Source organism: Cynara cardunculus (assembly GCF_001531365.2).
Source record: "Cynara cardunculus var. scolymus isolate 2C chromosome LG 2, CcrdV1, whole genome shotgun sequence".
Classification (NCBI taxonomy): Eukaryota; Viridiplantae; Streptophyta; class Magnoliopsida; order Asterales; family Asteraceae; genus Cynara; species Cynara cardunculus.
The window spans coordinates 25,721,154-25,732,204 of NC_037529.1; the positions used below are offsets into that span (position 1 = coordinate 25,721,154).

At 34.9% G+C, this 11,051-nt stretch overlaps 1 protein-coding gene across 1 annotated transcript; it reads left to right on the plus strand.

Moving 5' to 3' along the window:
• The first annotated feature begins 1,354 nt into the window (after positions 1-1,354).
• Positions 1,355-7,921, plus strand: LOC112506710 (probable leucine-rich repeat receptor-like protein kinase At5g49770). The gene is made up of 19 exons (XM_025110949.1): positions 1,355-1,582; positions 1,815-1,935; positions 2,041-2,112; positions 2,205-2,279; positions 2,504-2,575; positions 2,657-2,821; positions 3,125-3,199; positions 3,284-3,355; positions 3,436-3,507; positions 3,923-3,991; positions 4,094-4,168; positions 4,248-4,319; positions 4,400-4,534; positions 4,688-5,166; positions 5,358-5,516; positions 5,598-5,734; positions 6,017-6,236; positions 6,367-6,602; positions 7,238-7,921. The coding sequence occupies exons 1-19, from the start codon at positions 1,507-1,509 to the stop codon at positions 7,712-7,714; spliced, it is 2,859 nt and encodes a 952-aa protein (XP_024966717.1). The 5' UTR covers positions 1,355-1,506; the 3' UTR covers positions 7,715-7,921.
• Positions 7,922-11,051: the final 3,130 nt, after the last annotated feature.

Here is an 11,051-nt window from a genome sequence, read left to right on the forward strand (position 1 = left end):
TAATTGAAAACAAATGGAATTTTCTTATTGGTCGAATTTGGTTTACACGGTTTTTTAGAATTGGACCGTTCGCATTTGAACCTGCCCCTATATATATATATATATATAGGGGAGCGTTCAAATAAAAACCACCCAATTTGTAGAAATCGTGCAAATCTCATTCAATCAATCATAATTTTTCATTTTGTTCATTTTTTTGTAATTATGAGAGGTTGATTAACCATTTTTATTGTAGATGATGTTAATCATAGATATTATCATCTTCATTATTTTAATTTTAGAGAAATGCATGAAACAGTTTCATTAAAGTTTCATTATATATTATATGAAACAATTTCATAACCATATATGAAACAAATTCATCAAAAAAGTATTATATGAAACAATTTCATAAGATTAAACAATTTCGTGAAAATTTTTCATAAGATTAAACAATGAAATCGACGTATGAAGGTGGTTTGTATGGTTTGTACAAATGAGGGTGGTTTTCATTTGATCGCTCATATATATATATATATATAGAGGGAAGGGTTTAAACGAGAACACCTTTATTTTATGAGAATGCGAGAACACTCTTTTACTATAAACAATCACATTTGATACTATTATTCCTTTACATATGATATACATGTGATACTAAATCAGATATGTGAGCAATTTTCAATGCGATCTTGCTTGCGGACCAAGTCGCCGTTACACTACTAAACCCTCCACATGTGATAAGGGTGTTGTTGATATGATACTATAATCCAGACCATCACATGTGATACTAAATCATAGACGCAGACAATATTCGGAGTAAGCTAAGTCGTAGAATACGTCGTCCGCACATCATAGGGTCCTCTCACGTGTGTTATCGTAAAATGAAGATGTTCTCGTTTGAACCTTCACCTCTATATATATATATATATAATATTATTATTATTATTATTAGATTAAATATAATTTTAATAAATAAAATAAGATAAACTTAAAAAGACAATATTACCCTTGATTTAATAAAACATGAGTTGGTGAAGTTAGGATTTTGATTAGGAAAGATATCCAATTCAAAACAAAAGTGAGACCATGACGACCATATATATCTAATTATTACCTTTGTAGACTTAATCTAAAATGTTCAATAACACGTGGACATACTTTATAATGTACTCCGAATTTTATATAATTTATATGTTTCATACTATGAAATTAGTTTCTGGAATTTTGTATGTTAGTGTAGAAACGAATCAGTAAAAGTAATCCTACGTCGCCGCTTTGCAAACATGCAAGTTTGAAGAAAGAAACGGTAAACGGTAAACTCCAACCTCCAAACTATTCAATTATTTAGTGCTCATGAATCATCCATCTACTTGTCCATTTGATTGTTGATGAAGTCAACGATACGAGCCTGCTGTCATGAAGAAACTTTCTTCTTCTCGACTATAGATATTTCCCATTGATTGGGTGTTTCTATTTTCACAATTTCTCTTCCACTTTCATGTTTTGCAACCATTCAATCCACAAATGGGTTCAAAAATAGGGCAATTACTTGTGATCGTATTCATCCAAATTTGGTTTGCAGCAGCACAGAACGATGATTGTAAGTTGTTACTTTCATGGATTTCGTTTCCAGTTTAGTATTATGAGCATAATTCTATCGGAGGAGTAGAGTTTGGTTTTCTGTAGGGTTTTTTCTTTCTCTACTTTTTATCATGGATTCTAGTCCCAAAATGGAAGAGAAAAGATAGAGTTGAATACGCAAATTCATTAGTTTTTTTTTTTTTTTTTGTAAAATTACGAAGAAATATCAAAGATCTGGGTTTGATTTGCAGCTGTATATTTGCGGGCTCTCAAAGACGTTTGGGAGAACACACCACCCAGTTGGGACGATAGTTCCGACCCCTGCAGTGGATGGGATGGAATCAGATGCACCAACGGCCGTGTCACCTCCATGTGAGTTCTTCTATAACAGAAAGGATGGTAAAAGGTTTTAAAAAGAAAAACAAATTATCCACTTTCTTTTCCTTTTGATATTTATTGTTTTGTTTCAACTTTCAGACAATTGGCAAGCATGGGTTTGACTGGTCCACTTCCGGGAGACATCGGGCAGTTATCTGAGTTGCAGATTCTGTAAGTCTTTAAAATTGGTTCTGATTACTTTTAGTTTGAAGCTGTTTGTATGCAGTATGCAACTTTATGCTTTTTGTTCTTTGTGTATGTAGAGATCTGTCTTACAATAAAGGTTTGGTTGGGTCTCTAACTACAGCAATTGGGAATTTGAAGAAGTTGACAAATTTGTGAGTAGTTTTTACAGATTACATGCTTAATAGTAGGAATAATAATCTCTTTGCCCCTACGTGCTCGCAAATCATGAAGATTGAGAATATATAATGCTGATTTGTTAAGCACATGATTGGCAGGACAGGGAGTTTGGAGACACAGATTTTTTATTCCAACAGTAAAGTAAAAAAAAGACAGTAAAAATCTCTTGGCATGATATTTGTTTGATCTTGTTTACCAGAATCCTGGTTGATTGCGGTTTCAGTGGTCTACTTCCCACCACCCTTGGAGATCTAGAAAATCTTGTCTATATGTGAGTACTAGATATTCTTCTTCCAGATCCCATTTTAGAAAGTTAAGAAAAGCTCATTATTCAACTATCTAAACTGTGTAGGTCTCTGAATTCGAATGGTTTCACTGGACCCATTCCACCTTCCATTGGTAATATCAGAAATCTTTACTGGTTGGATCTAGCAGACAACATGCTCACTGGAAGTATACCAGTTTCTAGTGGACGAACTACTGCTGGTCTTGATATGCTGACTAATGCATTGCACTTGTATGTCTATTATTTATGTTTTTGTTTCTATATCGATTATGCTTGACAAACTAGTCATGTTGAGTATAAACTAGCTGATAAGACAGATGAGACTATAAAATAGTCTAAAAGGACATGCTGGAAAAGTTATTAAGGGGTATAATTGGAAAAAATCCCTTGGAGCTTTTCAAAAAGCTAGTTTATGGCTAACTAAACGGCACTTTTTCAATAAGCTCAAAAAAGGAAGTAGCTTATGGTTGCCAGACATGACCTAAATAGATAAAACTCAATTACAATTATACTTGCTTCTGTTTGTATTTTCAGCCACTTGGGAGGGAACAGGCTCGAGGGTGATATCCCAGCTCGGCTCTTTAGCTCAAATATGTCTCTAATTCATCTGTATGTTTCAATATAACAGCAATCTTAAATTCCTGAAATGGGAGATAATTTGAACTTACTTTCTGCCTTGTGATATTTGAGCAGGCTATTTGAAAACAACCAGCTTACAGGCCCCATTCCTCCCACACTTGGGCTTGTGAAATCGCTAGAAGTCGTGTAAGTACCACATTTCAAGACTTTCTGTACATCTCAAAGGGTAACTTTGTATTTTGACGGCGTTTTTCATGTGACATCAGACGTCTTGATGGGAACTTATTAACTGGGAATGTCCCGCCAAACATCAACAACCTTACCGGTGTTTTTGAGATGTAAGTACAAGAACCCCATGGTTTATTTTATTTAGTCCATTTTATGGGTCTCTTCTTCGGCATGTGAGAATATATGTGGGGATGGGCTTCACAAAAGATGAAAAATTCACTATAATGAAGTGGGTCTTTTATGGGCATCCTCCTAATAGAATACTTAACGAGACTTTTAAGAATTAGGACCAACAACTATGTACCCTATATAATGGTGCTACAACTTCGTTGTAACAACTTATTATAAAACCATTGTTTAGTACTTAAAGTTGTCGGTCCTACAACCTTAAGTCCTATTAGTACTTTATTAGATCCCTCTGTGCGTCCTAAATTAAACCCATGTTGTTGTAATGAATTCACAAAATGAATCAGTGTCTTAACAATCATATTATTATTCTGATGTCTGACAAATATTTGCTTATAGGTTCCTGTCAAACAATCAACTGACTGGCCCTGTGCCTAATTTAACCGGTTTGAATGTACTCAACTATCTGTAAGTAGTAGTAATACTTGAACCAAATCATTCAGTTAGAAACCGCTAATCTTGATTAATGAAGGTAATCGTTAATTCCTGATTTCCCAAATACCATTCCAGGGATTTGAGCAACAATACTTTTGAACGAACAGACATTCCTTCTTGGTTTTCAACGTTGCAATCTTTGACAACACTGTAAATCCCTCTAACCATCTCCATTTCTCTGTGTGAAACCGTACATTTATAATGGCTGATTATTTACATTTTTTGGCAGTAATATGTACAGTACAAACCTTGTGGGAGAGCTGCCTGCTGCCCTTTTCAGCATCCCTCAATTACAGCAAGTGTGAGTTGAGATTTGGTTGGCAGTTTTTGTGGTTATTTTAGTTGCTGAAAACTGATGATTTGCAACCTCATTTTGGTCAGTGATTTAAGTAACAACAGAGTAAATGGCACCTTGAATCTTGGCTCTACCTATAGCAGCCAACTACAGTCGGTCAATTTGCAGGATAATCAGATCGATGCCTTCCCTCAAAGAAGTCAATACAATATCCAGTTAGCGTAAGTTTTGAAACGGCTTTCTTTTGTTGGAGTCCCACATCGGCTAGACTTAGACCACTTCTCTCTTCTTAAGGGTTCTGTTGGAGAGTAATCTAACACATATTCTTAAACTTTTAATCATCCTAAACACATCTGTTGATGATTTTGCTGCAGACTTGTAGGTAATCCAATCTGCTTTGAATCGGGCGTGACAGAGAGATTTTGCTCGCCTCTCACAACTACTGATTCTTCATATTTCACACCACCCAACAACTGTGCGCCTGCAACTTGTAGTTCAGGTCTAGTTTCAAGTCCAAATTGTGCATGTGCCTCTCCATACACTGGCAACATTATCTTCCGAGCTCCTTCCTTTTCTGACCTTGAAAATGGGACCATTTATGAGGTCCTCCGCAATTCCATGATTACTTCTTTTCGGACGTCGCAACTCCCTGTAGACTCGGTTTCTCTCAAGAATCCTACCAAAAATTTGGACGATTACCTTGTGATTAGGGTAGAGATTTTCCCATCTGGAGAAGAAAGGTTCAATAGGAGCGGGATTATTGGGCTTGCGTTCTCACTAAGTAACCAAACTTTCAAGCCTGGCCGAGAATATGGGACCTACTTTTTCACCGGTGAAAACTACGACTTCGTAGGTAATCGGTTTTTCCCATTTGATAGCACTTAGTGAAAGGAATTGAACTTGTGTACAATTAGTTAGTAGGCGTGAGAACCAAATATTCATGATGAATATCATCAATGAAATATTCATGACATTCATCATGTATATTTACGTACATTCATTATGAATATTTGGTTCCTAATGCATTCTGGTTTCATCTTATAGGAGCATCAGGGACAGGAAACAAGTCATCCAACACTGGAGTTATTGTAGGAGCGGCTGTTGGTGGTTGTGTGCTTGTGGTGCTATTGGTACTTGCAGGAATGTATGCTTTTCGTCAAAAAGGGAGAGCTGAAAGAGCAAACCAAGAGAGCAGCCCTTTTGGTATGATTCTTTAATGGAAGTTTTTGGATTACTTTTGAATATATAACTTGGTTTCTAATCATTTTTGCGTAAAACTTGTAGCATTATGGGATGCAACCAATGGAAGTGGTGCTGTCCCTCAGCTCAAAGGAGCAAAATCTTTCTCTTTTGAGGAACTTAGCAAATACACAAACAACTTTTCAGAAATGAACAACATAGGAGCTGGTGGATATGGAATGGTAAGCGTGTGTTATACTGTATTTGTGAAACTTTTTTACATGTATGTTTTCTTTCACAAACACGTAAAAATGTTCCATATTATGGAACAAACACATTGTAAAAAGAATATTTGTTAATCAATACCTTAAATCCTAGTCTTAGATGGAAAAAATCCTCTGAAATAACACATGATGCACCGGTTCTCACACTTTGTAACCTTCTTGTGGTTATCACATGATTGGCTCCCCTATACATATATATACACACATACAAATATCATAGAATGTGATTATTCTGTGTAGGTGTACAGAGGAAGTCTACCAAATGGGCAGATGATTGCCATCAAAAGGGCTACACAGGGATCAACACAGGGTGGGCTTGAGTTCAAAACCGAGATTGAGCTTCTTTCAAGAGTTCATCACAAGAATCTTGTGAGTCTTGTAGGTTTTTGTTTTGATCAAGGAGAACAGATGTTGGTCTATGAGTACATTGTGAATGGTACAGTCAAAGATAGTCTTTCAGGTACCCTTTTTTTCTATTTAATTTCAAGTATCGAACATTAGCTATACGTCTGAAATTCAAAAATGATGATGATGATGATGATGATGATGATGATGATGATGATGAATGGGGATGATATTGATACGTGCAGGGAGATCTGGAATCAGGTTGGATTGGATGAGAAGACTTCGAATAGCATTGGGAGCAGCAAAAGGGTTGCAATACTTGCATGATCTTGCTGATCCTCCAATCATACATAGAGATGTTAAAACTAACAATATCTTGCTAGATGAACGCTTAGTCGCAAAGGTGGCTGATTTCGGTCTATCTAAATCACTGGGCGACGCTAATAGGACTCATGTTACCACTCAAGTCAAAGGAACAATGGTCAGTAATTTCTGCACTACCAACTTTTCTTTATATCACCAGATAGAGAGATAAAGTAAGACATTGTGTACTTGCATATAAGCATATTGTTTTGTGATGTTGTTTGTTCGTAACTAGTCTTACTTGTTTTCAAATTTTCGGAATATGTTACTTTCTGGCCTCAAGTTCTTTTTGTATTTGTTTTCACTATTCTTCATACTTTTTTTGGATAAACTCTCTTTCCTCTCTCACACTTGTCACAAGCTAGGTCTTCATGGAAACAGTCGCTCTACTCCTTGGGGTAGAGGTCAGCTCTGGTACATCATATCCCACCCCCGGGTGGGATATAATGGGATAATTTGGTTTGGTTTGGTTTTATAGAGAGATAAAGATGCAACAGAATAACCAAAGGGACTTATGCTAGAGGTATCTATTAGAGCTCAACCTTCTAGGAGGTCGGGGGTTCAAACCTCATCAAAGGTGAGGAGAGTGTGTGACTTCATTTATCGTATATAAAAAAGAGATACTGCGGAGTAGTTGGGTTCCACGAGGTCTCGTTTCCATGCATTTCCTATCTCCATTCAACTTCTATGGCTAAACCTTTAGTTTTACAAAAAAATTGGACTTAAAAAAGTATGGCATATGGTTTGATGCAGGGCTACATGGATCCGGAGTATTACATGACACAACAGTTGACAGAAAAGAGCGATGTTTATAGCTTTGGAATTGTACTGTTGGAGCTGATAACCGCAAGAAATCCAATCGAAAAAGGAAAATACATTGTGAGAGAAGTGAAACAAGCCATGGACAAAAGTAAAGAACTATACAACCTCCAAGAAGTCCTTGACCCAACCATTGGTTTGAGCAGCCAACTCAAAGGTTTGGAAAGATTTGTGGATGTGGCATTGAGATGTGTTCAAGAAACAGGAGATCAAAGACCAACAATGAGCGATGTTGTGAAAGAGATTGAGAACATTATGGAACTCGCGGGTCTTAATCCCAATGCGGAATCAGCATCAAATTCAGCAAGTTACACAGATGGAAGTAAGGCGGGATATGAACATCCTTATACCAATGATAGCCTTTTTGCTTATAGTGGTGACCATTTTCCTACAAAGTTGGATCCCAAATAGAAAACATATCTATAACAAATTCATTGATGGCTATTTCATGTTTTTATGGAGTTGTTGATTGTAAAAAGAATACTTGTTTTTTTTATCTTTGCTTTTGTGAAGATGAGACTTGCAAAATACGGATTTTGGAAGGAAAGGTGTTGAGGTTTTATGTATTTATGTTCAGAAGTTGTATGTGAAATTCGAGTTATTGATTTTTCTTAGAGATCTCATGCGCTTTTCCTCCTCCATTCTTCTCTTTTTAACTTGAAGCTTTGCCATTTATCATGTTGTAAAATAAAGGTTTATGGAAAGAAGGGAAAGGAAAAGGAAGAATTTTTTTTATTCCAGTTCTTGAGAGAGGGAACGGAAATGAAGTAAATAAAATAAATTTTCATGTTCTTGAACAGTCAAATATACCCTTTTTTGGGTTTGTTCGGTTTGTGGGATTTAGCATTGAATACCATTTCAATCCCGTGTTTGGTTTAAAGCTCGAGATTTCGATTAAACCCCACAAACATAGGATTTAGAAATCTCATGAGAGGGCGTTTGGTTTAATTGAAGGATTTGGATTTTGTGGAAGAATTTAGATTTGGAATGTCTTGTGTGTTTGGTTTGTAGATTGAAATGAAATTGAATTTTCATTTTTATTAATAATCTATAAAAACAAATAATAAATAATTATAAAAATAATTAAATTATTTTTTTATTCTTTGGTTATTACAAAACAAATGTTTTTAACATATTTAAAATATTATTACATACAAATATTACGAAATCCTGTGAAATACCAATCACCATCATGAGATTTCAAAATTCTATGTTTGTTAGATTGAAATGAAATATTGAGATTTCAAATTTAGGAAATTTTCCAAAACCAAACATCGGATTCGACAAACATTCAATTCCAAATCCCGCCAAATTCAATCAATCCTACAAAACAAAAGGAACCTCAAGGTACTTGGTATTTCATGTGATTTCATAGAGTTTGTTTGTAATGATGTATTAAAATATACTAAAACCACTTTTGTAATAATCAATTAATAAAAAGTAATTTAATTATTTTTATAACTATTTATAATTATCTATATTACCTTATAAACCAAATTTTATAAAAGTCTTAAAAACAATTTTTAATGTATAGATTATTATACATTTATGCATAGTCTTAAAGCCAACTCATAATGCATAAGGTACAAGTTGTCAATACCAAACTCCAACTCAGAATTTATCTTCCCAAAAGGCTGCTCCCGTCATATCGTCCCCAAGACCCAAGACGACGATTCACAAATTGATCTTCCCTAAGATGTCGATTCAATCTTCAATGTGAGATTCATCGTTCAAAACCACTCCTGATTTGGTTCTTGCTTCCATCTCCACTCTGATTCGATTCTTGATAGCTTCTCTCATACGGTTAGGGTTTTGCTTAATCTTCTCCCTAATTTGAGGTTAGTACTTGTATTCTCTGATCTCTTCTTGTGTTCTTCATCTCGAGTTGTCACTTCTCGGTTTTGTTTACCTACCTGACTATCTCAAAATTTCTTAGTCTCAATGGTACATAACCTTGTTGAATGAATTTGGGTTTTTTTTTTCTTTATATGTTGATATATGTAGAGAATTCAATATATAAAGCACCCATTTTACTTATTATTATTTATCCCTATTTTGAGTCATTTTTATTACTTTCTTTATATCTTTGCTTATGGAGCTAAATCTTGTGGTTAACTTGTTGGTACTCAAAGGAGGACACTAATGGAATTTTTTCTTAACAGCTTGATGCTACAGCATTGGAGCAGCAGCGATCTGATACATAGGCGGATTTTTGAAGAACTTATTGATTAAGCTGTTGCCTTTTTGTGCTTTGTGGAAGACAGCTGGAGATTGCTGGCATTTGATTAAAAATCTGGGATTACAACATTTTAAGACTTTTTGTATAATCTTGTACTTTAGATACTTTTTGTTTAACTTTTGGATATTAACTTGTGGGTAAAAACTTTTATTGTTTTGTGCCTCTTTTGTGTATAAAAGGAGGTGCTTGGCTCATCTTTATGCATACCATTCCAAGCTTAAAATCAGCTTTTAAAGGCTGATTTGTGAAAACATTTTGGAAGAAATACAAGATTTTAGCTTTTAGCTTTTCATCTTTAATTTCTTGTCTTTTAATTTTTGTTCTTTACATTATGTTCCTTTACGTTTATTGTCATTTACATTCCGTTATTTAATTTCCGCAATTTACTTTCTTGTCATTTATTTTTCCGTCATTATTTTCGCAATTTTACATTTATGTCATTACTTTCCGTCATTTACTTTACTTGTTAGTTACATTCCGTTATGAGTAGCTAAGTTTATATAGTTTGGGTGTGAGATGAAAAAGTGAGATTTTCAAACCAAAATAAAGTAGCTAAGTGTTTTCATAAACGACTGTGACACCCTCAATTTTTTTATTATTATTATTTTTTTTGAGAATGTCACGTAACCTGAATCCATTTCCTGAATACATAGTCCAAAAGACGGCTAAAATATCACCGTTCGAATCGTTTACAGCGGAAGTCTTTGAATCCCCAAAGTTAACTTAAGTTCTAACCCGCTTTATACCAAGTTAAGTTACAATAGATTAGTACAATGCTGCTAGGCAAAAACTAAAGATAAGATAACAATCTAGTAACTCTCTACGCGAGTCCCTTGCCCTTATCCAACTTCGAACTTCCTGGCCCTGAGATGCATACTATAGTCATCTTATAAAGCTCAATGAGTTCATGGTTTGCGTGAGTAAAGATCATTTCACATCATACATATCAACTTGTAAACTTTGTGCCAAATAGTATGCATTTTCTGAAAAACATGCAATACCGAAGGAAACATATATCTGTAAGACACTGAACATACGAGATCTCGCATAACGTTTAGCCGGGTATGGGTCATTTAGTCACAAACACACCCTGGGTTAGATATTTCAATCTTAACTGGTCACCCACTTGTCCGGGTAGTGTTTTATACTAGTCGTGACTTACTGGTCAAATGCCCACCCTTAAATCATCAAACTTTTAGTATGGATTAGCATGCTAGAGTTATTTGAAAACTGATTAAACACATAGCACGTAACCATTCATAAAATAGCATGCATGTAAAATATATCATAACATGCATGTAAACTGAAACATCATGCATACGTACACATCATCAGAAATTCATATCATGTAAAAATAATTTGTACTTAGGTATGCATCCGAGTGAAATCTCATGAAGACTCACCTGATAACGTAGATTGCTTATCTAACGCTGTTGACTGGTAACCTACAATTTATAATAGCAAATAGCATATAAATGATTAATTTCTCCCAAAGGCTACATAAAAGTC

Bases quoted from the DNA above. Each gene is read 5' to 3' on its own strand.
- LOC112506710 (XM_025110949.1), top strand. From the start codon at position 1,507: ATGGGTTCAAAAATAGGGCAATTACTTGTGATCGTATTCATCCAAATT. The intron at 2,113-2,204 runs GTAAGTCTTTAA...TTGTGTATGTAG, and splicing joins TTATCTGAGTTGCAGATTCT to AGATCTGTCTTACAATAAAG. The intron at 6,237-6,366 runs GTACCCTTTTTT...TGATACGTGCAG, and splicing joins AGTCAAAGATAGTCTTTCAG to GGAGATCTGGAATCAGGTTG.